This window comes from Pristiophorus japonicus, chromosome 4, assembly GCF_044704955.1.
Source record: "Pristiophorus japonicus isolate sPriJap1 chromosome 4, sPriJap1.hap1, whole genome shotgun sequence".
NCBI lineage: Eukaryota > Metazoa > Chordata > Chondrichthyes > Pristiophoridae > Pristiophorus > Pristiophorus japonicus.
In genome coordinates, this window is record NC_091980.1 from 13,294,069 (window position 1) to 13,321,981 (window position 27,913).

At 43.4% G+C, this 27,913-nt stretch overlaps 2 protein-coding genes and 1 pseudogene across 2 annotated transcripts in view; all 3 read left to right on the top strand.

Moving 5' to 3' along the window:
- Positions 1-16,598, top strand: part of LOC139262843 (protocadherin-10-like) — a 43,003-nt gene extending 26,405 nt beyond the window's left edge. The window contains exon 2 of the mRNA XM_070878023.1: positions 16,553-16,598. Within this exon, the coding sequence (XP_070734124.1) occupies positions 16,553-16,570 (18 nt within the window). The 3' untranslated portion in view covers positions 16,571-16,598. The remainder of the gene's footprint in view (positions 1-16,552) is intronic.
- LOC139261921 (protocadherin gamma-C5-like) lies at positions 1,031-3,502 on the top strand. Its single transcript, XM_070877098.1, has one exon. It carries the CDS (start codon positions 1,031-1,033, stop codon positions 3,500-3,502), a length of 2,472 nt encoding a protein of 823 aa, XP_070733199.1.
- Positions 16,599-16,920: 322 nt separating the features above from the next.
- LOC139262427 (protocadherin-10 pseudogene) lies at positions 16,921-19,431 on the top strand (annotated as a pseudogene).
- The last annotated feature ends 8,482 nt before the right edge of the window (positions 19,432-27,913 follow it).

The window sequence follows — 27,913 nt, forward strand, 5'->3', positions numbered from 1 at the left end:
TGCTGTGGGTCTGGAGTCATATATAAGTCAGATTGGGTAAGGGCAGCAGATTTCCTTCCCTAAAGAACATTAGTGAAACAGTTGGGTTTTACAACTATCCAATAGTTTAACAGTCGCCATTACTCATATTAGCTTTTTCAGATTCATAAGCTGCATTTACATATCCTAACTATCATAGTGGGATTTGAACGTATAGCTTTAGATCAGTAGTCCAGACATCTGGATTACTAATCCAGTAACATGCCACTATGCTACCATACCCCCAGTCGATCTAGCTGGACTTCTGTTTCGAAGAAAGTGTTGGGATTCTAGAAATCGTAAGTGATGATTGATCTTTATGGGAGGATGCGGAAATAATTAATTATTCCTTCATAAGTATCCTTCATAAGTTTGTGTTGGAAGACGATGGTGGAACAATCATATATGAATTATAACTCGAACAGTATTGATGGGGCCGATGAGTTATGATGGCTCCTTTCGTTCTTATGTATTTATTTTTTTCATACGGATTCCTTCTATTTAACCTTTAAGATATTCCTTGTAATTCAGTTCCAGAGCTAACTTTTCGCAACAGACAGAAACGGACAGACTGAAAAAAAAGCTTGATTCAATTTTTAATTGTGCAACAATAAATATAAATATCTGCGCTGGTTTCAGACCGTCCAGCTTTAAGAACTAAACGGTATTCTGATTTGTTGAATTTCAATGTGCCTCTGCTTACCAATCAGAAGCTCAAATGCGACTGGTGATCCGGCCTGCCCCCTTCACTACCCAGCCACCATCAGGCAACATCAGACGCAGTGTAACTTTGGATTACGAGCAGCTCGGTAGGTTTTGTGCAAGAATCTAGTGGCAATTTTAGACAAAATGCGAAGATTTAAATGAAATAAACCGTGCGAGTTTCAAAACGTGCAGGTATTTTGTACATCGTAGCTAACCGATTTTTAAAAAGATATCTCCAGATAACTATTACAAAGATAATGAATAAAGCGATCTCGCACTGAGCAAATTGGGATGTTCTACGCTGGAAATGAGTTTTAACATATATTGGCTGCTGAAATATCAAGTATTGTTTTGTGTATTCTCGTGGAATTTGGTTTCTGGGCAGATTCGTTATTCGATTCCTGAAGAACTGCAACTGGGAGCCTTTGTTGGGAATCTCGCCGCCGATTTAGGCTTGGATATGATGCAGCTCTCGGCTGGTAGTTTGCGGATTGTGCCCGGGGCCAGCAAACAGTATGTGGACGTAAATTTAGACAATGGAATTTTGTTTATCAAGGGAAAAATTGACAGAGAATATCTTTGCGGGCCGAGCCTCACTTGTGTGTTAACCTTGGATGCTGTGGTTGAAAATCCCCTCACTCTGTACCAGGTTGAAGTAGAGGTTCTGGATGTAAATGACAATGCTCCCAGTTTTCCAAAGGACGAGTTCCGCCTTCAAATTTCGGAGCTCGCTGCGGCGGGAGCGCGCTTCCCTCTCGAGTCCGCGCACGATCCGGACATTGGAACCAACTCAGTACAAACCTACCAGCTCCACCCGAACGATTATTTTATACTGGATGTGCAAATGCGCAGCGCGGTGGGGAAGTTACCAGTGTTGGTGTTGCAGAGGTCCTTGGATAGAGAAACGGAATCCACCCACAGGCTGACGCTAATTGCCAAGGACGGCGGGGTCCCTGTAAGATCGGGGACTGCTCAGGTTACAATCATCGTAAAGGATGTTAACGACAACTCGCCTGTGTTCCCCCAGTCGGTTTACAGGGTCAGCCTGTTGGAAACCGCACCCACTGGAACACTGGTAATCACATTAAACGCCACTGACTTGGACGAGGGCTCCAATGGAGAGATAATGTACTCGCTCAGCAGCCATAGTTCAGCTAAAGTACGTCAGCTGTTTGATGTTAATTCAAAAACTGGTGATGTCAGAGTGAAAGGGAATTTGGACTATGAAGACAGCAATATCTTTGAGATTAACATAAAAGCAATGGACAAGAATTCTGACGCAATGTCTGAGCATTGTGACGTGTTGGTAAACATTATTGACGTAAATGATAACTCACCTGAGGTGACTTTGACGTCTTTTTCAAGTACGGTTTTTGAAGACGCTCCGCTTGGGACTGTAGTTGCTCTGGTCAGTGTAGCAGACAAAGATTCGGGACTAAACGGACAGGTACAATGTCAAATTTCAAATACACTGCCCTTTAAACTAGATTCATCGTTGAAGCACTATTACAGACTGATGATTCAGGATCGACTGGACCGCGAACATACCTCCAGGTATGACGTTATTATAACATGTCGGGATGCAGGAAACCCTTCTCTCACATCCAAGAAAACCATTCGGGTAGATGTATCGGATATCAATGACAACGCACCAAGGTTTACGCAACATTTATACACAGCAAACGTGAGGGAGAATAACGTGATTGGGGTTTCTATATTCTCCATGACGGCTTTTGATCCAGATGTAGGACAGAACGCTCGACTGAACTATTCTCTCCTGGAGACACAAGTTCAGGGCGCCTCGGTAGCCAGTTATGTCGCTATTAAGGCACAGAGTGGTGTCATATTTGCTCAGAGACCTTTTGACTATGAGCAATTGAAAAACTTTCAGATCCAAGTTCAGGTCCAGGATTCTGGAGTCCCACCACTCGCCAGTAACGTTTCAGTGGATGTTTTTATCCTTGATCAGAATGACAATGTTCCAGTGATCGTGCGCCCATTACCCGAGTATGGGTCGACAGCAACAGAGACAATCTCCAGGCTTGCAGAACCAGGCTACATGGTTGCAAAGGTATCGGCGACTGATGCTGACGCCGGTCAGAATGCTCGGCTTTCTTATCAGATTTTTCAGGCCACCCATCATAACCTTTTTACTATTTCACCCGAAACCGGAGGCATTTGGACTATCCGTCATATTACGAATAAAGATGCCGCTAAGCAAAGATTGGTGATTATGGTAAGAGACAATGGAACACCATCCCTTTCTGCCACTGTCACAATCATCTTATCTGTGGTGGGACGCGATACTGAAATGTCTTCTAACGTGAGTGGTTTAAGTGAACACCCAGGAATCAAACCTGATATGAGCCTTTCCTTGGTCGTCGCCTTAGCGGTTATTTCTATCATTTTTCTAGTGATATTGCTTATCCTGGCTGTTAAGGTTCATAAAAGCAGGAATGGTCTGGGAGCTCAGCACTGGTCGCTGGGTAGTTGTTGCTGCTTTCAAACACGAAATTCGCTGAATGGAATTCAAAACGCCAGTAGAAATCTTCAGATACCACCGAACTATGTTGAGGTATTCGGGGGCGATCCACTATCTCAGAGTTTCCGCTACGAGTCATGTTCAACATTGCAGTCAACAAAGAGAGACTTCATGACCCCCAACACCTGCAGTTCAAGTATAGGCAAGAACTATGTCCGGAACGAATCTATCGGTAAAGAAATTATGAATTCTGAAAATTACAGCAACACGGTAAGCAATGAGGTGAGACGCTTCTAAAATGGAAAGACGTCTTAGGTGACAGATATATTTAGGAAATGCCAGCGCATTCAAATAAATAGGATGAAAATAACATCATAAAGACAATATTCTCAGTTCTCTGCACTATTTATATTTCTAGTCGACATGCTTGTCACATTGCTATACAGTTTTCACCTAGGATATGTTTACATTTCTTTTTGATTATATGCAACTCAAGTCATTGTCTACCCGGATTTAAAAAGTGTGTTGTAACCCACTTTCTGGCACTTTCTAAACCAAATGGAGATTATTTAAATGTATAGGAAGTGTTGACATTGTGCCACACTCTCCAAACATTAATATTGTAACTATCTTGCGAAGAACTCTGTGCAAACATGTCACCATGCAAATACAGAATAATTTCCTTGCCAATAATATGCGAGTTCCAGCCAGGTAATGTAAGCCAGTTGGTTACTTTGTAGATGTCATGGTCAGGGCCGCATTAAGGGCCTGATGGGCCTGTAGCAAACTGATCCAAATGGGCCTATGTTTGTTCACAGAAACATGGAAACATAGAAACATAGAAAATCGGAGCAGCAGTAGGCCATTTGGCCCTTCGAGCCTGCACCACCATTCAATATGATCATGGCTGATCCTCCATCTCAACACCATATTCCCACTTTCTCCCTATAACCCTTGACGCCTTTTGTGTCTAGAAATCCACCTCCTTCTTAAATATAGTCAGTGACTTAGCCGCCACAGTCTTCTGTGGTAGAGAATTCCACAGGTTCACCACCCTCTGAGTGAAGAATATTTTCCTCATCTCAATCTTAAATTTCCGACTCCGTATCCTGAGACTGTGACCCCTTGTTCTAGACTTCGGAGACAGGGGAAACATCCTCCCCACATCCAGTGTCCACCTCCGTCAGAATTGTATACATTCCAATGAGATCCCCCCTCATTCTTCTAAACTCTAGTGAATACAGGCCTAGTCGATCCAATCTCTCCTCATACGACAGTCCTGCCATCCCAGGAATCAATCTGGTGAACCTTCGCTGCTTTCCCTCTGAGGCAAGTCTATCCTTTCTTAGATAGGGAGACCAAAACTGCACACAATACTCCAGGTGTGGCCTCACCAAGGGCCTGTATAACTGTAGGAAGACATCCTTGCTCCTGTACTCAAATCCGCTTGCAATGAAGGCCAACATATCATTTCCCTTCCGAACTGCTTACTGCACCTGGGTGTTTGTTTTCAATGACTGGTGTACAAGGACATCCAGGTACCATTGTTCATCGACGTTTTCCAAGTTTCACCATTTAAATAATACTTTGTCTTTATGTTTTTCCTACCAAAGTGGATAACTTCACATTTATCCAAGTTATACTGCATCTGCCATGTATTTGCCCACTCACTCAACCTATCTAAATCGCCTTGCAGCGTCTTTGCATCATCCTCACAACTCACAATCCCATTTAGTTTTTGTCGTCAGCAAACTTGGAAATATTACATTTGGTTCCCTCATCCAAATCATTTATATATATTGTGAATAGCTGGGGCCAAAGCTCTGATCCTTGTGTACCCCACTAGTCACTGCCTGCCACCCCAGAAAAGACCTGTTTATTCCGACTCTCTGTTTCCTGTTTCAATTTTCAATTCATGCCAGTATATTACCCCCAATCCTATGTGCTTTAATTTTGAACACAAACCTCTTATGTGGGGCTTTATCAAAGGCCTCCTTAAAATCCAAATACAATACACCCACTGGTTCTCCCTTATCTATTCTATCAGTTACATCCTCAAAAAACTCCAGTATGTTTTTCAAACAATATTTTCCTTTCATAAATCCATGTTGACTTTGTTTAATCCCGTTGATATTATCTAAGTGTCATGTTATCACATCCTTTATAATAAACTCTAACAATTTCCCTACTACTGATGTTAGGCTAACTGGTCTGTAGTTCCCTGTTTGCTCTCTCCCTCCTTTTTTTAAATAGTGGGGTTACATTTGACACCCTCCAATCTGCAGGAACGGTTCCGTAATGTTTAGAATTTTGGAAGATGACAACCACTATTTCCATGGCTACCTCTTTTAGTACTCGAGGATGTAGATAGATTATCAGGTCCTGGAGATTTATTGGCTTTCAATCCCTTTATTTCTCCAGCACTATTTTCTTACTAATAATGATTTCCTTTAAGTCCTCTTGCTCACTAGACCCTTGGTTCTCGAGCATTTCTGGGACGTTATTTGTGTCCTCTTCATTGAACCCAGAACCGAAGTATTTATTTAATTGTTCTGCCATTTCCTTGCTCCCATTATAAATTCTCCTGTTTCTGATTGTAAAGGATGTACATTTGTCTTCTCTACTCTTTTTCACGTGATATACTTGTCGGAATTTTTGCAGTTGATTTTTATGTTCGTTGCAAGATTACTCGCACACTCTAGTTTTCCACTCATAATCAATCTCTTGGTCCTTTTTTGCTGAATTCTAAACTGTTCCAAATCCTCAGGCTTGCTACTTTTTCTGGCAACTTTGTATGACTCCTCTTTACAATGTTCAATGCATTACATATATGATTCTGATTATGAGTATGAAAATATCGGCCAGTATATTCAAAATTGAAAGCATGTGTATTAAATGCATAAATATAATAACAAATTACTGCGATAGACTTATCCTGTAGTAAATTAATATAATAAAGTTGTCGTGGTGCACATTGGTACCAACGACATAGGTAAAAAAAAGGTGCTGAGGTCCTACGAAACGAATTTAAGGAGCTAGGAGCTAAATTAAAAAGTAGGACCTCAAAAGTAGTAATCTCGGGATTGCTACCAGTGCCACGTGATAGTCAGAGTAGGAATCGCAGGATAGCGCAGATGAATACGTGGCTTGAGCAGTGCTGCAGCAGGAGGGATTCAAATTCCTGGGGCATTGGAACCGGTTCTCGGGGAGGTGGGACCAGTACAAACCGGACGGTCTGCACCTGGGCAGGACCGGAACCAATGTCCTAGGGGGAGTGTTTGCTAGTGCTGTTGCGGAGGATTTAAACTAATATGGCAGGGGGATGGGAACCAATGCAGGGAGACAGAGGGAAACAAAAAGGAGGCAAAAGCAAAAGACAGAAAGGAGATGAGGAAAAGTGGAGGGCAGAGAAACCCAAGGCAAAGAACAAAAAGGGCCACTGTACAGCAAAATTTAAAAGGACAAAGGGTGTTAAAAAAACAAGCCTGAAGGCTTTGTGTCTTAATGCAAGGAGTATCCGCAATAAAGTGGATGAATTAACTGCGCAAATAGATGTTAACAAATATGATGTGATTGGGATTACGGAGACGTGGCTCCAGGATGATCAGGGCTGGGAACTCAACATCCAGGGGTATTCAACATTCAGGAAAGATAGAATAAAAGGAAAAGGAGGTGGGGTAGCATTGCTCGTTAAGGAGCAAATTAAGGCAATAGTTCGGAAGGACATTAGCTTGGATGATGTGGAATCTATATGGGTAGAGCTGCAGAATACCAAAGGGCAAAAAACGTTAGTGGGAGTTGTGTACAGACCTCCAAACAGTAGTAGTGATGTTGGGGAGGGCATCAAACATGAAATTAGGGGTGCGTGCAATAAAGGTGCAGCAGTTATAAGGGTAACTTTAATATGCACATAGATTGGGTTGACCAAACTGGAAGCAATACGGTGGAGGAGGATTTCCTGGAGTACATAAGGGATGGTTTTTTAGACCAATATGTCGAGGAACAAACTAAGGGGAGGCCATCTTAGACTGGGTGTTGTGTAATGAGAGAGAATTAATTAGCAATCTCGTTGTGCGAGGCCCCTTGGGGAAGAGTGACCATAATATGGTGGAATTCTGCATTAGGATGGAGAATGAAACAGTTAATTCAGAGACCATGGTCCAGAACTTAAAGAAGGGTAACTTTGAAGGTATGAGGCGTGAATTGGCAAGGATAGATTGACGAATGATACTGAAGGGGTTGACTGTGGATGGGCAATGGCAGACATTTAGAGACCGCATGGATGAACTACAACAATTGTACATTCCTGTCTGGCGTAAAAATAAAAAAGGAAAGGTGGCTCAACCGTGGCTATCAAGGGAAATCAGGGATAGCATTAAAGCCAAGGAAGTGGCATACAAATTGGCCAGAAATAGCAGCGAACCCGGGGATTGGGAGAAATTTAGAACTCAGCAGAGGAGAACAAAGGGTTTGATTAGGGCAGGGAAAATGGAGTACGAGAAGAAGCTTGCAGGGAACATTAAGACGGATTGCAAAAGTTTCTATAGATATGTAAAGAGAAAAAGGTTAGTAAATACAAACGTAGGTCCCCTGCAGTCAGAATCAGGGGAAGTCATAACGGGGAACAAAGAAATGGCAGACCAATTTAACAAATAATTTGGTTCGGTATTCACTGAGGAGGACACAAGCAACCTTCCGGATATAAAAGGGGTCGGAGAGTCTAGTTAGGAGGAGGAACTGAGGGAAATCCTTATTAGTCGGGAAACTGTGTTGGGGAAATTGATGGGATTGAAGGCCGATAAATCCCCAGGGCCTGATGGACTGCATCCCAGAGTACTTAAGGAGGTGGCCTTGGAAATAGTGGATGCATTGACAGTCATTTTCCAACATTCCATTGACTCTGGATCAGTTCCTATGGAGTGGAGGGTAGCCAATGTAACCCCACTTTTTAAAAAAGGAGGGAGAGAGAAATCAGGGAATTATAGACCGGCCAGCCTGACATCGGTAGTGGGTAAAATGATGGAATCAATTATTAAGGATGTCATAGCAGTGCATTTGGAAAGAGGTAATATGATAGGTCCAAGTCAGCATAGATTTGTGAAAGGGAAATCATGCTTGACAAATCTTCTTGAATTTTTTGAGGATGTTTCCAGTAGAGTAGACAAGGGAGAACCAGTTGATGTGGTATATTTGGACTTTCAGAAGGCTTTCGACAAGGTCCCACACAAGAGATTAATGTGCAAAGTTAAAGCACATGGGATTGGGGGTAGTGTGCTGACATGGATTGAGAACTGGTTGTCAGACAGGAAGCAAAGAGTAGGAGTAAATGGGGACTTTTCAGAATGGCAGGCAGTGACTAGTGGGGTACCGCAAGGTTCTGTGCTGGGGCCCCAGCTGTTTACACTGTACATTAATGATTTAGACGAGGGGATTAAATGTAGTATCTCCAAATTTGCGGATGACACTAAGTTGGGTGGCAGTGTGAGCTGCGAGGAGGATGCTATGAGGCTGCAGAGCGACTTGGATAGGTTGGGTGAGTGGGCAAATGCATGGCAGATGAAGTATAATGTGGATAAATGTGAGGTTATCCACTTTGGTGGTAAAAACAGAGAGACAGACTATTATCTGAATGGTGACAGATTAGGAAAAGGGGAGGTGCAAAGAGACCTGGATGTCATGGTACATCAGTCATTGAAGGTTGGCATGCAGGTACAGCAGGCGGTTAAGAAAGAAAATGGCATGTTGGCCTTCATAGCGAGGGGATTTGAGTACAGGGGCAGGGAGGTGTTGCTACAATTGTACAGGGCCTTGGTGAGGCCACACCTGGAGTATTGTGTACAGTTTTGATCTCCTAACCTGAGGAAGGACATTCTTGCTATTGAGGGAGTGCAGCGAAGGTTCACCAGACTGATTCCAGGGATGGCGGGACTGACCTATCAAGAAAGACTGGATCAACTGGGCTTGTATTCACTGGAGTTCAGAAGAATGAGAGGGGACCTCATAGAAACGTTTAAAATTCTGACGGGGTTAAACAGGTTAGATGCAGGAAGAATGTTCCCAATGTTGGGGAAGTCCAGAACCAGGGGACACAGTCTAAGGATAAGGGGGAAGCCATTTAGGACCGAGAGGAGGAGGAATTTCTTCACCCAGAGAGTGGTGAACCTGTGGAATTCTCTACCACAGAAAGTTGTTGAGGCCAATTCACTAAATATATTCAAAAAGGAGTTAGATGAAGTCCTTACTACTGGGGGAATCAAGGGGTATGGTGAGAAAGCAGGAATGGGGTACTGAAGTTTCATGTTCAGCCATGAACTCATTGAATGGTGGTGCAGGCTAGAAGGGCCGAATGGCCTACTCCTGCACCTAATTTCTATGTTTCTATGTTTCTATATATTATATATTAACATATATTTCATATACTAAATATATTATATAATAACACTTTTAAGTAATGACGGAGATAAATAGTGACGACCTTGTCTCTGCAAAAATAGGTATGTACACATTAGGCTAATAACCAGAGAGGAAAAACAAGACCGAGGAAGATATTGCTTATTATAAAACATATAAGGACTCCCAAATAGCCTGAGTAGAATAGACAATAAAATAGGATAAACAAGACCGAGGAAAATATTGTTTGTATATTGTATTCAGCCTATTTGGGAGGACTTACATTTTTTCCCTGCAATTATTTGGTGGCCCTGTGTTCTTTGGTGGGCCTGGAGCGGCAGCCTCATCCGGCCCATGGATAATCCAGCCCTGGTCATGGTTTCAGCACGTTACTTCCAACTAATTAATATCCGATGTTTCTGAGTTTCAGGTCATCCGAAATTGATCAGGTCGTCTTGTATTGTTGGGCTTCGCACAAATTGCAGGGAAACTGACTGTAGGTCGATTCAATATTTCTTAAATATTCATTTTGAATTTTTTACTGTTAACAGAGTATGTCAGACCTCTTCTGAAAAATATTTAGATTTCAGTGAATGGAGTCCTGTCTAGATGTGTAAATACATCGAAAATATCTCCCTGTTGCTGGAGACACTGCAGATGAAACCATTGTCCAACTCCATTCATTCCCTCACACCCATTCACACTCTGCAGATAAGCCAGGAGATTGGTACTGTATATTTCTGGCCATTGAAAGCAAAAGGAGCGATTTTAACGTTAGCCAATTAGTTTGGAATTGAAGCGCATGCACGAGAACCAGAAACTCAATATGTTAATGCAACGTGCCAAAATTCTCTCCTGGATTTTAGTTTTAATCACCACACTTTAAAACTGAAATCCAGCGTTTGAACAGCGAAAATCAAAGTGGGAAATTAGAACAGGAGGTTGTAGGTTTGGCTGTATCACCACGACATGGTCACAATGAAATATACCATGAGACTTATTAATACTTTTTCGAGTTCTATAAATACAATACCTAGGGAGCTAAGGACAACTAATGACATTTCAATATTCAAAAAAGAAGTAAAGCACAGTACTGGTAAAAATATAACAGTTCACCTGACGCCCAAAGTGAGAAAACACCAGAAACATTAGTAGGATGCTACAGCTGACAGTCAGGTGGCCCAGGTATGCGAAGAATGTTTTCGATTTGAAAGGCTGCACTATACAAGTATAAAGGAACTCTTTGAGTGGTAACTAAGCTGGGTTAACTTAGCAGATGTAGTTTACTTAGAGTTTCAATGGTCAAATGATAACAGTCCAAAAATGAGACTAGGAGAAGAGTTAAAGAAGAAAAAAGAAAGACTTAGAAACATAGAAAAATAGAAACATAGAAAATAGTTGCAGGAGTAGGCCATTCGGCCCTTCGAGGCTGCACCACCATTCAATATGATCATGGCTGATCATTCACCTCTGTACCCCTTTCCCGCATTTTCTCCATACCCCTTGGTCCCTTTAGCCGTAAGGGCCACATCTAACTCCCTCTTGAATATATCCAATGAACTGGCATCAACGACTCTCTGCAGCAGGGAATTCCACAGGTTAATCTCTGAATGAAAAAGTTTCTCCTCATCTCAATCCTAAATGGCCTATCCCCTATCCTAAGACTATGTCCCCTGGTTCTGGACTTCCCCAACATCGGGAGCATTCTTCCCGCATCTAACCTGTCCTGTCCCGTCAGAATTTTATATGTTTCTATGAGATCACCTCTCATCCTTCTAAACTCCAGTGTATAAAGGCCCAGTTGATCCAGTCTCTCCTCATATGTCAGCCCAGCCATCCCTGCAATCAGTCTGGTGAACCTTCACTGCACTCCCTCAATAGCAAGAACGTCCTTCCTCAGATTAGGAGACCAAAACTGAACACAATATTCCAGTTGAGGCCTCACCAAGGCCCTCTACAATTGCAGTAATGACTTCATGCTCCGATACTGACATCCCCGAGATATGAAGGCCAACATTACATTTGCCTTCTTCACCACCTGCTGTACCTGCATGCCAACTTTCAATGACTGATGAACCATGACATCCAGATCGCGTTTCACCTCCCCTTTTCCTAATCTTCCGCCATTCAGATAATATTTTACCTTTGTATTTTTGCCACCAAAGTGGATAACCTCACATTTATCCACATTATACTGCATCTGCCTTGCATTTTCCCACTCTCCTAACCTGTCCAAATCACCCTGCAGCCTCTTAGCATCCTCCTCACAGCTCACACCGCCACGCAGTTTAGTGTCATCTGCAAACTTGGAGATATTACCCTCAATTCCTTCATCCAAATCATCAATGTATATTGTGAAGAGCTGGGGTCCCAGCACTGAGCCATGTGGTAGTCCACTAGTTACTGCCTCCCATTCCGAAAAGGACCCATTTATCGCGACTCTCTGCTTCCTGCCTGCCAACCAATTCTCTATCCACGCCAGTACATTACCACCAATACCATGTGCCTTGATCTTTTACACCAATCTCTTATGTGGTACCTTGTCAAAAGCCTTTTGAAAGTCCAAATACACCACGTCCACTGGTTCTCCCTTGTCCACTCTATTAGTTACATCCTCAAAAAATTCCAGAAGATTGGTCAAGCATGATTTCCCTTTCATAAATCCATGCTGACTTGGACCGATTCTGTCACTGTTTTCCAAATGCACTGCTATTTCATCCTTAATAATAGATTCCAACATTTTCCCCACTACTGATGTCAGGCTAACCGGTGTATAATTATCCATTTTCTCTCTCCATCCTTTTTAAAAAAGTGGTGATACATTAGCTACCCTCCAGTCCATAGGAACTGATCCAGTGTCGATAAACTGTCGGAAAATGATTACCAATGCATCCACTATTTCTAGGGCCACATCCTTAAGTACTCTGGGATGCAGACGATCAGGCCCTGGGGATTTATCGGCCTTCAATCCCATCAATTTCCCCAATACAATTTCCCGCCTAATCAGGATATCATTCAGATCCTTCTTCTCACTAGACCCTCGGTCCCCTAGTACATCCGAAAGGTCATTTGTGTCTTCCTTCGTGAAGACAGAACCAAAGTATTTGTTCAATTGGTCTGCCATTTCTTTGTTCCCCATTAGTAATTCACCTGAGTCTGACTGCAAGGGACCTACGTTTGTTTTCAATCTTTTTCTCTTCACATAGCTTTAGAAGCTTTTGCAGTCAATTTTTATGTTCCCGGCAAGCTTCCTCTCACACTCTATTTTCCCCCTCCTAATTAAGCCCTTTGTCCTCCTCTGCTGAATTCTAAATTTCTCCCAGTCCTCAGGTTTGCTACTTTTTCTGGCCAATGTCTATGCCTCTTCCTTGGATCTAACACTATCCTTAATTTCCCTTGTTAGCCACGGTTGAGCCACCTTTCCTGTTTTATTTTTTACTCCAGACAGGGATGTACAACTGTTGAAGTTCATCCATGTGATCTATAAATGTTTGCCATTGCCTATCCACCGTCAACCATTTAAGTATCATTTGCCAGTCTATTCTAACCAATTCACGCCTCATGCCATCGAAGTTAGCTTTTCTTAAATTTAGGACCTTAGTTTCTGAATTAACTGTGTCACTCTCAATCTTAATAAAGAATTCTACCATATTATGGTCACTCTTCCCCAAGGGGCCTCGCACAACAAGATTGCTAATTAGTCCCTTCTCATTACACATCACCCAGTCTAGGATGGTCAGCTCTCTAGTCGGTTCCTGCACATATTGGTCAAGAAAACCATCCCTAATACATTCCAGGAAATCCTCCTCTACTGCATTGCTACCAGTTTGGTTCACCCAATCTATATGTAAATTAAAGTCGCCCATGATAACTGCTGTATCTTTATTGCACACATCCCTTATTTCTTGTTTTATGCTTTCCCCAACCTCACTGCTAATGTTTGGTGGCCTGTACACAACTCCCACCAGCGTTTTCTGCCCTTTGGTATTCCGCAGCTCCACCCATACCGATTCCACATCATCCAAGCCAATGTCCTTCCATACTATTGCATTAATTTCTTCTTTGACCAGCAACACCACCCCGCCTCCTTTTCCTCTCTGTCTATCCTTCCTAAATGCTGAATACCCCTGGATGTTGAGTTCCCAGCCTTGGTCAACCTCGAGCCATGTCTCTGTGATGCAAATTTCATCATATCCATTAACTGCTATCTGTGCAGTTAATTCGTCCACATTATTCCGAATACTCCGCGCATTGAGGCACAGAGCCTTCAGGCTTGTCCCTTTAACAAACCTTGCCCATTTAGAATTTTACTGTAATGAGGCCCTTTTTGTTTGTTGCCTTGGGATTCTCTGCCCTCCACTTTTACTATTCTCCTTTCTATCTTTTGCCTCTGTCTCCCTTTTATTTTCCTCTGCCTCCCTGCATAGGTTCCCATCCCCCTGCCATATTCGTTTAACTCCTCCCCAACAGCACTAGCAAGCACTCCCACTAGGACATTGGTTCCAGTCCTGCCCAGGTGTAGACCGTGCAGTTTGTACTGGTCCCCCACCCTCAGAATCGGTTCCAATGCCCCAGGAATTTGAATCACTCCCTTCTGCACCGCTCCTCAAGCCACGTATTCATCTGAGCTATCCTGCAATTCCTACTCTGACGAGCGCGTTGCACTGGTAGCAATCCTGAGATTACTACTTTTGAGGTCCTACTTTTTAATTTAGCTCCTCGCTCCCTAAATTCGTCTCGTAGGACCTCATCCCGTTTTTTTACCAATATCGTTGGTACCTATGTGCACCACAACAACTGGCTGTTCACCCTCCCTTTTCAGAATGTCCTGCACCTGCTCCGAGACATCATTGACCCTTGCACCAGGGAGGCAACATACTATCCTGGAGCCTCGGTTGCGGCCACAGAAACGCCTATCTATTCCCCTTACAATCGAGTCCCCTATCACTATAGCTCTCCCATTCTTTTTCCGGCCCTCCTGTGCAGAAGAGCCACCCACGGTGCCATGAACTTGGCTGCAGATCTCCTCCCCTGATGAGTCATCCCCTTCAACAGTATCCAAAGTGGTGTATCTGTTTTGCAGAGGTTGATCGCAGGGGACCGCTGCACTATCTTCCTTACACTGCTCTTCCTGCTGGTCACCCATTTACTATCTAGCTGAGTACCCTTTACCTGTGGTGTCACCACTTCGCTAAACATGCTAATCACTTCATTCTCAGCACCATGGATGCTCCAGAGTGAGTCCACCCGCAGCTCCAGCGCCACAATGCAGTCCATCAGGAGCTGGAGTTGGATACACTTCCCGCACACGTAGTCATCAGGGACACCAGCAGCGTCCCTGAATTCCCACGTAGTACAGGAGGAGCATACCACTTGCATTTCTATAGCGCCTTTCACGACCACAATACGTCTCAAACCACATTACTTTTGGCGTGTTGTCACTGCTGTAATGTGGGATGCATGGTGGCCAACTTGCGCACAGCAAATTCTCACAAACAGCGATGTGTTAATGACCAGATAATCTGTTTTTGTTATTTTGATTGAGGGTTAAATATTAGCCAGGACACAGGGGATAATTGCCCGCTCTTTTACAAAATAGCGCCATGGGATATTTTACGACTACGTGAGATGACAGATTGGGCCTCGGGTTAACGTTGCATCCGAAAGACAGCATTTCTGACAGCGCAGCACTCCCTCAGCACTGCATTTAAGTGTCAGTCTAGATTTATGTGCTCAAGTCCCTGGAGTGGGACTTGAACCACAACTTTCTCATGGAATTATGGCACATTATATGAATGGAATGAGCATTGGTTTAGTGTCAGTAGACAGAAGTCGGTAGTTACTATTTTCTGGCATACACTTCAACGATCTTTTCTTGGGTCTCTATCTTGAACACTGTTTGCAAATCCTATGGACCTGTTGTAGCGGTGTTTTGACTTTTCCCAGTGGCACAAAACTGTGTGCATGCATTACGTGAAGCAAAAGAAACATGACTTTTGCGTGTTAATATAGGTAAATGTAAGCTCATATATATCTATATATCTATATCATCAGGTATCAGCAAGCATGTGTAAAACGAAAAAAGGTCTACAGTGGTATCAGCTGAAAAAGTAAAAACGATATATGCTTGTGATCGTACATTATACCCTGAATGCATCTAGTCAATATGAAAGATGTAATGTTATGGAAAATTGAGAATGGAGAAATAACAGAAAAGAACTGTTTTTTAAAGTTATGAAAATGTATTCTGAATTTGTAGAAATAACTTTACGGCCAATTCTGGTGTATGGCCTGCAGTTTTTGGTCAAAACGCTCATACCCGCATTACAAAGATTTTGAAGTTTGGCTGAGATGATTTTCGACTTCTGGCATTAAGTTTTGAGTAACGGTTCAGATAACTACATGTCTTTGTACTTTAGAAAAGAAGACAGAGGAGTTTATGCATGCGACATGAGTGTAAGAATAGGAGAGTTAAGCATCAAATTCTCAACGGCAAAGCAACGTTAGAGAATATAAAACAATGTTTCACATGTTAGCTGTTGTGTGGCGCAGAGAATTGAATTTATTATAGGTCAAATAATACCATAATAAATTAGATTTCTGTTTGCAAGAGAGGGGGGATTCTAGAAATCGTAATATTGCTGACTAATTTTTATGGGAGGCTGCAGAAATAATTTAGTCTTCCTTAAGTAGGAATCCGCAGCTGGTTGGGGTTGGAAGACGATATCAATGCAATTATATTGATTGGGCCAATGATTTATGTTGGCTCCTTCCGTACTTATGTTTTTATTTCTTTTACACAGATTCCTACTAGCTGATCTTTAAGATATTCCTTGTAATTCAGTTCCACAGCTAACGTTTCACAACTGTCAGAAACTTACAGACTGAAAGGAAAGCTTGATTCAATTTTTAATTGTGCACCAATAAATCTAACGATTCTGCGCTGATTTCAAACAGTTCAGCTTTAAGAAATGAACGGCATACTGATTTGCTGAATTCCAATGTGCCTCTCCTCACCAATCAGAAGCTGAGATGAGATTGGTGATCCGGCCTGCCCCCTTCACTACCCAGCCAGCATTACGCAACATCAGACGCAGTGTAACATTGGATACCGAGCAGCAGCTCCGTAGGTTTCGTGCAAGAATCCAGTGGCAATTTTAGGCAAAATGAGAAGATTTAAATGAAATAATCCCAGCGATTCGCAAAATGTGCAGGTATTTCGTACACCGTAGCTAAGCGATTTTTAAAAAATATCAAAATATCTGCTCCAAGATCACGAACAGTGGAGTCCCACGCTGAGCAAATTGGGATGGTTTATGCTGGAAATGAGATTTAAAATATATTGTTTGCTGAAATGCCAACTATTGTTCTGTGTGTTTTCCACGTGGAATCTAGTTTCGGGGAAGATTCATTATTTGATTCCTGAAGAACTGAAACTGGGTGCCTTTGTTGGAGATATCGCCGCCGATTTGGGTTTAGATGTAAAGCAGCTCCCGGCTCGCAGTTTGCGGATTGTGCCCGGGTCCAGAAAACAGTATGTGGACGTCAATTTAGACAATGGGATTTTGATGGTTAAGGAAAAAATTGACAGAGAACAGATTTGCGGGCCGAGCCTCACTTGTGCGTTAGCCTTGGATGCTGTGGTTGAAAATCCCCTCAATCTATACCAGGTTGAAGTGGAGGTTCTCGATATAAATGACAATGCTCCTAGTTTTCGAAAGGACGAGTTCCGCCTTGAAATCTCGGAGCTTGCTGCGCCGGGAGCGCGCTTCCTCCTCGAGTCCGCGCACGATCCGGACATTGGAACCAACTCAGTACAATCCTACCAGCTCCTCCCGAACGATTATTTTATTCTCGATGTAAAAATGCGTAGTGGGGAAGGAAAGTTACCAGTGTTGGTTTTGCAGAGGTCCTTGGATAGAGAAACTGAATCCACCCACAGGTTAGTGCTAATTGCCAAGGACGGCGGGGTTCCTGTAAGATCGGGAACTGCTCAGGTTGCAATCATAGTACAAGATGAAAACGACAACGCGCCTGTGTTCCCCCAGTCAGTTTACAGGGTCAGCCTGTTGGAAACTGCACCCACAGGAACCCTGATAATCACATTAAACGCCACTGACTTGGACGATGGTCCCAATGGGGACATAGTGTATTCGCTCAGTAGCCATAGTTCTGCTAAAGTCCGTGAATTATTTAACGTGGATTCCAAAACTGGTGGAATCAGAGTGAAAGGCAATTTGGACTATGAAGACAGCAATGTCTTTGAGATTAACGTCCAAGCAATCGACAAGGGTTTAAACGCAATGCCCGAGCACTGTGACGTGTTAGTGCACATTATTGATGTGAATGATAACGCACCTCAGGTGATGTTGAGGTCTTTGTCAAGTACAGTGTCAGAAAATGCTCCGCTTGGGACTGTAGTGGCTCTGTTCAGTGCAGCAGACAAAGATTCGGGACAAAACGGACAGGTACAATGTCAAATTTCGAATAATTTCCCCTTCAAACTCGATTCATCTTCGAACAACTACTATAGACTGCTGATTCAGAAGCAACTGGATCGCGAAAATATCTCCAAGTATGACGTAACTATAACGTGCACTGATGCAGGAAACCCTCCACTTACATCCAAGAAAACCATTCGGGTGGAGATTTCAGACATAAATGACAACGCACCAAGGTTTACGCAGCCTCTATACACAGCAAACGTGATGGAGAACAACGGCATTGGGGCGTCTATATTGGGATTGAAAGGCTTTGATCCAGATGTAGATCAGAACGCTCGGCTGAACTACTCTCTCCTGGAGACTCAAGTCCAGGGCGCCTCCGTAGCCAGTTATGTGTCTATCAACTCAGAGAGCGGTGTCATATTTGCTCAGAGATCTTTTGACTACGAGCAATTGAAAAACTTTCAGATCCAAGTTCGGGTCCAGGACTCTGGAGTCCCACCACTCGCCAGTAACGTTTCAGTGAATGTTGTTATCCTTGATCAGAATGACAATTTTCCAGTGATCGTGCGCCCATTACCCGAGTATGGATCCACATCAACAGAGACAATATCCAGGCTTGCAGAACCAGGCTACTTAGTTGCCAAGGTATCGGCCACTGACGCTGACGCCGGTCAGAATGCTCGTCTTTCTTATCAGATTTTTCAGGCAACCCATCATAACCTTTTTACTATTTCAACAGACACGGGAGAAATTTGGACCATCCGTCGTATTGTGAGTAAAGATGCCTCTAAGCAAAGATTGGTGATTGTGGTACGAGACAATGGAACACCATCCCTTTCTGCCACAGTGACTATGATCCTATCTGTTGTGGGAAGCGATACTGAAATGTTTTCTAACGTGAGTGATTTAACTGAAAACCCTGGATTTAATTCTGATATGAGCCTTTCCTTGGTCATCGCCTTAGGGGTAATTTCTATCATTTTTCTTGTGATTTTGATTATCCTGGCTGTTAAGGTTCATAAAAGCAGAAATGGTTTGGGAGGCCAGCACTGTTACTTGGATGTTTGTTGCTGCTTTGAAACAAGACATTCTCTGAATGGAATTCAAAAAGCCAGTAGAAATCTTCAGATACCACCGAACTATGTTGAGGTATTTGGGGGTGATCCACTATCTCAGAGTTTCCGCTACGAGTCATGTTCAACATTCCAGTCAACAAAGAGAGAATTCACGATCCACAATACGTGCAGGTCGTCTGCAGGAAAGAACTATGTGCGGAATGAATCTATCGGGAAAGAAAACACAGGCATGTTGGATTCCGTAACTTATAGCAACACGGTAAATAATGAGGTGAGGCGCTTGACAAATGGGAAGGGATTCTCACATGTTTGATTTGGGTGTAGAAATATATTTAGGAAAAGCCAACTCATTAAAATGATTAGGATGAAAGTAATATCTTAAAGGCAATCTTCTCAGCTCTCTGTACTATTTCTGATTCTAGTCCACATGTCTGTGACATAGCTTTATAGTGTTAGCTCCTATGATATGCTTACCTTTTTTATTATACATAACTTTAATGCATTGTCAACCTGGGTTTGACAAATATGCTTGAACCCCATATGAAACTGTGTTTTTTTTTAATCAAATGGATTTCTTTATATGTATACCAAGTGTTGACATTGTCCCACTTTCATTAAAAGTTTACATTTCAACTATCTTGCGAGGAACTCTATGCAATCATGTAACTATGCAACTACAGAACACTTTCCTTAACAGTAATATAAGAGTTCTAGCCAGGTACCAGTTGGTTACTTCCTACATGCCATGGTATCAGCACGATAGTTCCAACTAATTAATATCAGGAGGCTTCTGAGCATCAGATCATCCTAAATTGATCAGGTCATTTTGTATTGTTAGTCTTCGTACAAATCGCAGTGAAAACTGACTTTGGGTCAGTTGACTATTTAACAATTTAAGTTGAATCTTGTGGGTGTCAATAAAGAATTGGTGGGCAGGTCAGATCTCTTCTAAATAGTATTTAGATACCAGCGAATGGCGCTCTGGCCAGATGTTTAAAACATCTGATAAAAGAATCCCACTGTTCTAGAACTGACTCGAGGGTATATTCTTAGAATAAGGGGCCGCCCAATTAAAACTGAGTGGAGGAGAAATTTCTTCTGTCAAAGAGGTGTAAATCTGTGGAATTAGCTGCCTCAGAGAGCAGTCGAAGTTGGGTCATTGAATAAATTTAAGACATAGATAGACAGTTTCTTAACCGATAAGGGAATAAAGGGTTTTGGGGAGCGGGCAGGGAAGTGGACACGAGTCCATGATTAGATCAGCCATGATCGTATTGAATGGCGGAGCAGGCTCGACGGGACATATGGCCGACTCCTGCTCTTGTTTCTTATGTTCTTATATTCCTCGAGAGACTGCAGATGTGACTCCCTCGCACCCCATCGTGATTTAAAGTTACAGTCGTCGATTGGTATCTGCAGTACCTGGCCGTTGACAACATCAGGAGAGATGATCATTTCATCAAATTAATCTGGGCAAAATTGAAGCCCATGCACGAGAGCAAAAAGGGCAGTGTGTGAATGCAATGTGCCGAGCTTGTCATGCATTTGAATGTTAATCAGCTCACTTTGAAGCAACTGTCCAACGTTTGCACAGCTAAAATCAAAGTGGACAATTAGAACAGGAGATTGCAGTTTTGGCTGAATTACCACAACGTGGTAACAACGAGATACTCATTGAGACCTATTAATACATTTTCAAGTTCTATAAATACAGCACCTAGGGAGCTTATGAAAAGTACTGCAATTTCAATATTTTAAAAGTAGTAAATCACCATACTGGCAATAACACAACAGTTCACCTAACGACCAAAGTGAGAAAACGCTTGAGGACCATTTGCAGAATGCTCTAAAATGACAGCCAGGGACCACAGCTATCGTAGGCAGGTTTCAGAAATGAAATGCTGCATCTTACCAATGTAATCGAATTCTTTGAGAGGTATCAAAGCTTGACTAAATCAATAGATGTAGTTTACTTAGATCTTCAATCGACGAGTGACAACATGTCTAAAAGTGATAGAGAAATTGAAGGCTCATGGAATAGGTAGCACATTATATGGATAGAATAAGTATTGATTTAGTACCAGAAGTCAGAGGTCGGTGCTTATTGTGTCCTGGCACATTCTTCAAGGATCCTTTCTTGGATCTCTAAATTTAACATTGTTTGTAAATGATATTGGCATGGTGTTGTTGTTGTGTCCTTTGATACTCTAGTAATGATTCAAGAGGCAATGTGTTGTATTTGAACTATTGTGACCTTAGTCCTTTCTTTGTTAACCCCAGAGTGAGGATCACACCTGGTGGCCTGCCTTTTATACTAGGCCAGGCACACCTGTACAGGTAACCTACAAGTCTCCCACAGCTGTGCCCTGTGGTGGCACACCTTATGATAGTACCAACAGTAGCTATGACATCACTCTCCTCTGAGCCTTTAGTGCAAATCGCCTCTGCATTGATTGTTTCTGGGCTTAGCTCTATCTGGGCTCTATCTGGTTGAACCTTGGCAGGTCGTTTCAATCTAGGGTGAGTGGTTGGTGCAGTAGAGTGCTGCTGGTTGCTGCTTGTGTGTGTGTCCCTGACCACTTCATTCTCCACCCACCCCCGCCAGGCCCACCTAAATATAGATTATTCCGGAGGCTCAGTGCATTCATATACATTCAAGTACAGAAAAACAGGTTTGCATTACATTTGTGGTTCCGTTGTGAGACAAGCACGTTAGACTGGTGAGATACCTTATTGATGCAGAGATTGGCGCATAAGGACAGACTAGTTCCAGAGCTGCTGGATGGTGTCCCTGCAGTCTGCTGGCCAAGCAGTGCCCAGTGCTGGCAGTGGGAACCCGGTTGGCTCGATTTCGCTGCTCTTGGGGCTGTTGCCGTGGTCCCTAGTTTTGGGCTAGTTCACAGGTGCATGTGAACTCCCTGTCCTTTCTTTGCACCCTGGGTGGCTGCTGCTCCCTGAGGAGCTGTCGTCCAGCAGTGCACAGGGGACTGCTGACTCGCTGGCCTGGGCATTGTTTGGTTTGGAATCCTGGCTGGTCCTGGTCCCCTTTGGGGGAACTGTAGCAGGTGACCCTTCATTTACGGGTATGGCCTTGTGGCGATAGGGTTTGGGGACTGCGCTTTGGCACAGTCTGCTCTTTCAGGCTCGTGGCAGTTGGTGCCAAGGGTGCCTGAGAGGTGGAACTGATCAGGGGCAGAGTATCGATACCGGTGCCATTTCCCTGCTGAGGTCACTTGCTCTGCAGCTCATGTGTGTTGGCTGCTTGTGGCCACACTACATGGTGCATGAATCTGGTCCCCAGGATGCAGGCTACAGTATTGGGTAGCTCGCTGGGCCCGTGTGCTCCCGATGCATGTCTGCCCGCTGCATTGGTTGCGTGCAGTTGAAAACCTACATCACACAACTTTTCGTTACTTATGTGGGTCCGATCACGATCGCGTGACTTTTCCTCGCTGGTAGCATGTGCACAACTCAGATCATCAATGACAAATTTTACATGATCGCGTGACATTTTCTCACTGGTTGCATGTACACAAAATCAGATTATCACATTTTACATGATCAATTGTATATTTTGTCTGTGACTTACAGTTGCCATTATAGTGCTTAAGTGTGTGGAACTGTCCCTTTAATTGTAGTGTGTTGCAGGCCTCCTTTAAGAGAGCCTTGCTTGCTTTACCCCAATCCTCTTCTCCGCTGGGTGCACGTGTTGCTCCATCAGTGCTGCATCTCGTGGTCGGGCCGAGGCCATCATTTTCTTCAGTGCCTCACCTCGTGGGTTGTGCACCATCTTTCCTCCATCCACGTTGTCGACTATGCTGATCCTCTTCCCGCGTTCTGCCTCCGAAGCTGGGAAGTCTCCTCTGGATCCGATTTTCTTCCTGCAGAGTCCTGTCACTGGAGCCTGGAAGGTGCGTTCGGGTCAACTCAGCTGGATCATCTCCACACAATCATGCTGAGTGATCTGTGCCTGGGGTGCGGTGCTGGTCTGCTCTCCGGTGCCGGGTCCACCCTCAGGTGAGGGCTTGTTTTGCCTCTGAGCACAGAGAACGTCAATCGCTGGAGGGGTGAAGGCTTTCCACTTCCTATGGATTTTCTGCATCCACTTCTGCCAAGCAGCGTTGGTCCATCAACTACAGGGGTAACTTATGCACCGCGCCATCAAGGAGTACATTTAAATTTGCGCTACCAATGACTGGGATGATTTCATCGGTGTAGGTACGCAGCTTTGCCTGAACCGGGACCAACTTGGGCCGTTCAGCTTGATTGTCCCATAGCCTCTCAAAGGCTTCCTGATTCATCACTGACTGACTCGCCCCCGAGTCCACTTCCATGAAGACTGGAATGCCATTTATTTCGACTTCCATCTTCAGTGGGGAACAATCGGTAGTGCAGGTAAACATGATATGTACCTCTCCATGGGGCTGGGCTGCCTCTTTATCGATTCATAATCCACGCTGGATTCATGGTCATCTGCAGACTCTTCATCGACACAGTGAGTCATATTTCTCTCATACATTCGCTGGAGGTGGTCCTTTGTGCTGCAGCCTTTGCATACATAGACTTTAAAGCAGCACTGGTGAGCCCTGTGATTCCCTCCGCAACGCCAGCAGCCAGCATGGTGCTACTCAATTAGCCCCCCTCGGTGGACTCTGATTTAAGGGACTCGTGGGCCTGTTCTCTCTTTCCTGAGAGGGTTTGCATTCTAGAGTTGAGCCACTAAATGGTGCCACTCTGTGCAGAGCACCTCCGGGTTTGAGTCCTGAGGGTGAGTCATCTGCCTCGGGCCTCAGGTCGAGGTCATGAATGCCTGGCTCACAGAGATGGTCTTCTGCAGTGTGACTGTGGTATCCGCTGACAGTAGCTTATGAAGTAGGCCCTCATGGCCAATTCCAATGACAAAAATGTCCATCAGCGATTCGTTGATGTGGTTTCGAACTCACATAGTGCCACCAGCCTCCTGAGGTCTGTGGCATATTTCGCGATTTTCTGGCCTTCGGGCCGTTGGTGGGTAGAGAACTGGTGTCTGGCTGTGAGGAAGCTCTTCTTGGGCTCGAGGTGCTCATGGATCAGGGTTATGAGCTTCTTGTACGTCTTGGTCATTGTCTTCACTGGTGCAAGCAAGTCCCTGATGAGGCCACAGACGGTGGGCCCACAACTGGTTAGCAAGATAGCAAGTGCGGCCGGGTCATCTCCTGCCAGGTCGTTTGCTGCGAAGAAATGTTCGAGCCTCTCCACAAAGGCGTCCCAATCATCACCATCGACAAACTGCTGCAATGTAGCCAGGGTAGCCATTTTCGCATGAAAGTTCATAATCTTATCGCCAATTGTTGTGTCTTTAGATGCTCTAATAATGAATCTATGAGGCAATGTGTTGTACTTGAACTGTAGTGACCTTCGTCCTTTCTTTGTTCACTCCAGAGTGAGGATCACACCTGGTGGCCTGCCTTTTATACTAGGCCAGGCACACCTGTACAGGTAACCGACAAGTCTCCCACTGCTGTGCCCTCTGTGGCACACCTTGTGATAGTAACAACAGTAGCCATGTAGGATACATGAGAGTAGTATTGTTACTTTTTGCAGTGACACAAAGATGTGTGTCTGCAGGAATTGAGGCAAAAGAAACATGATTATTTACATACTGACATTGAGCAATGAATAAGATTGCTTTGAGGTATGTAATATGCAGTTTACTGTATAGATGTAAGTTCATCCACATGTATTTATAATATGTATATAGATATATATTATTATATATTTATATGTATAAAACCAGGTTTCAGCAAGCTTGTGTGAAACAAGAAAGAATCCCCACTGGCATACACTGAGAAAGTTATGTTAAGATATAGGAGTGATCGTAAAGCATCTCCTTAATGCATCTAGTCAATATGAAAGCGGTTGTAATATGGTAAATTGAAGGAGAAGTAATTTAAAAGAACTGTTTTTTTCAAGTCATGAAAATTTATTCTGAAGCTGTACAAATTATTTTAAGCCAATTCTGGAGTATGGCCTGCACTTTTCGTCAAAAATATCACACCTGCATTAGAAAGAATTTGAAGGGTGACCAGGATGATTTTAGGCTTTTGGCTTTAAGTTTTGACTAACGACTTAAATAACCGCAAATATTTGCACTTTAGAAAAGAAGACAAAGGGGATTACGCATAAAAGCTTTTAAAATATTGAAAACTACAGATAAAATTGAAGATAACAAACGAGTTACCTTCGACCTGAGTGTAAGAATAGCGGAGTTAAGCAAAACATTCTCAATGACCAAGCAATGTTACAAATTAGAAATCTCATATTTCACAGGTTAGTGGTTGTGGCGCAGCGAATGGAATTTATTAACACGTTAATGAGACTTAGATTCATAAAATAGAAACGTTACAGCAAAGTAGGATGCCATTCGGCCTGTAAAGCCCGTGTCAGCTCTGTGCAGGAGCAATTCAGCAAGTCCCAATCTTTGTCCTTTCGCATAGCCCTGCAATTTTTTTTTAATCAGGTAATCATAGAATCGTAAAACTTGGAATGTATGTTTTCTGAATGGTTATCCCAGGCATCTTGATTTCTAGTCCAATAACATAACCACGACACTACAACGTCCGTATATACAGCTAAGTGGCTTGGTAGCCATTTAATGTGGCATTGTTCTGGGTCAGGAGTCACATCTAGGTCATACCGGGTAAGGGCCCTTCCTTAAAAGATATCAGTGACATTAAGTTGGATTTTTCCAACAATCTGGGGGTTCGTGGTCGCCATTATTGAAAGTAACTTTTTATTTCAGATTTGACCTTTTTTATAAGAGCATTTGAGCATAAGAGTAAAATTGCCTTACTGCAAGTATATCATCATTATATCATCATAGGCAGTCCGTCGAAATCGAGGAAGACTTGCTTCCACTCTAAAAGTGAGTTCTCAAGTGGCTGTATACGCCAATGAGGGAATTACAGTCTCTGTCACAGGTGAGGCGGACAGTGGGTGAAGGAAAGGGTTAGTGGAGAGCCTGGTTTGCCGTATGATCCTTCCGCTGTCTGCGCTTGATTTCCGCATGCTCTTGGCGAGGAGAATCAAGGTGCTCAGCGCCCTCCAGGATGCTCTTCCCCCACTTTGGGTGGTCTTGGGCCAGGGATTCCCAGGTGCCGGTGGGAAAGTTGCACTTTATCAATGAGGCTTTGAGGGTGTCCGTGAAAAGTTTCTCTGCCCATCTGGAGCTCGCTTGCCGTGTTGGAGTACCGAGTAAATCGCTTCCTTAGGGAGTCTCGTGTCAGGCATGTGGACGATGTGACCCACCGACCAGTACTGGTCGAGCGTGGTCAGTGCTTCAATGCTGCAATTACATAGAGCCCTAGTGAAACCACACCTGGAATATTGTGTACAGTTTTGTTCTTCTTACCCAAGGAAGGGTATACCTGCCATAGAGCGCATTCAACGAAGGTTCACCAGACCGATTCCTGGGGTAGGGGTCTGTGCTATGAGGAGGGATTGAATAGACCAGGACTATATTCTCCAGAGTTTAGAAGAATGAGAGCTGATCTCACTGAATCATGCAATACGCTTACAGAACGTGTCGGGGTAGAGGCAGGGAGGACGTTTCTCCTGGCTGGGAAGTTTAGAACCAGGGGTCACAGTCTCAGCATAAGGGGTCCGTCAGTTCGGACTGAGATGAGGAGAAATTTCTTCACTCAGAGGGTGCTGAACCTAGAACTCTCAACCCCAAACGGCGGTGGATGCTGAATCGATGAATATATTCAAGACAGAGATCGATAGATATTTAATATTAATGGGATCAAGGCATATGAGGAAAATGCAGTAAAGTGGAGTTGAGGTACAAAATCAGCTACGATCGTATTGAATAGCAGGCACGAGGGGCCGAATGACCTACTCCTGCTGCTAATACTTATATTCTTATATGTATTTAATTAGCTGAATTTAAAACCCACGACTACCATGTTGGGATTTGAACTCATAACTCTTGTTCAATAATCCAGGCGTACAGAATTTCTAGTCCAATAACATACCACTGTACTAAGGTACCCCAGTCAGTCTAGCTGGATTTCCATATGAAGAAAGGCTGGAGATGATACAAATCTTAAGAGAGCCGACTGATTTTCATGAGAGGATGCAGAAAAATGTTGTTTCTTTAAGTAGGAATCAACAGTTGGTTGGGGTTGGAAAACGATGATGGAATAATCATACATCGATTATCAATGTCATTGTTTTGATGGGCTCAATGTGTTATGCTGGCTCCTTGCATTCTTACGTTTTTATTTCTTTTATACAGATTCATCCGAGCTGATCTTTAAGATATCCCTTGTAATTGAGTTCCACAGCTAAATTTTCGCAACAGACAGAAACGGAGAAATTGATAGAAAAGCTTGATTCCATTTTTAACTGTGCAACAATAAATATAACTATTCTGCGCTGATTTCAGACCGTGCAGCTTTAAGAAATGAACGGCATTCTGATTGGTTGAATTTCAATGTGGCGCTGTCACCAATCACAAGGTGGGTGTGATTGGTGATCCGGCCTTCCCCTTCACTACCCAGCCACCATCACGTAAGATCAGATGCAGTGTAACATTGGATAGCGAGCTGCTCCGCAGGTTTTGTGCAAGAGTCCACGGGCAATTTTAGACAAAATGAGAAGATTTAAATGAAAACAATTCGAGCGATTCGCAAAATGTGCAGATATTTGTTTTACATCTTAGCTAAAGTTTTTTTTAAATCTCCAAATACCTGCTCCAGGGTTATGAATGGTGCGGTCTCGTGCTGAGAAAATTGGGATGTTTTACACTGGAA

Bases quoted from the DNA above. Each gene is read 5' to 3' on its own strand.
- LOC139261921 (XM_070877098.1), top strand. From the start codon at position 1,031: ATGAGTTTTAACATATATTGGCTGCTGAAATATCAAGTATTGTTTTGT.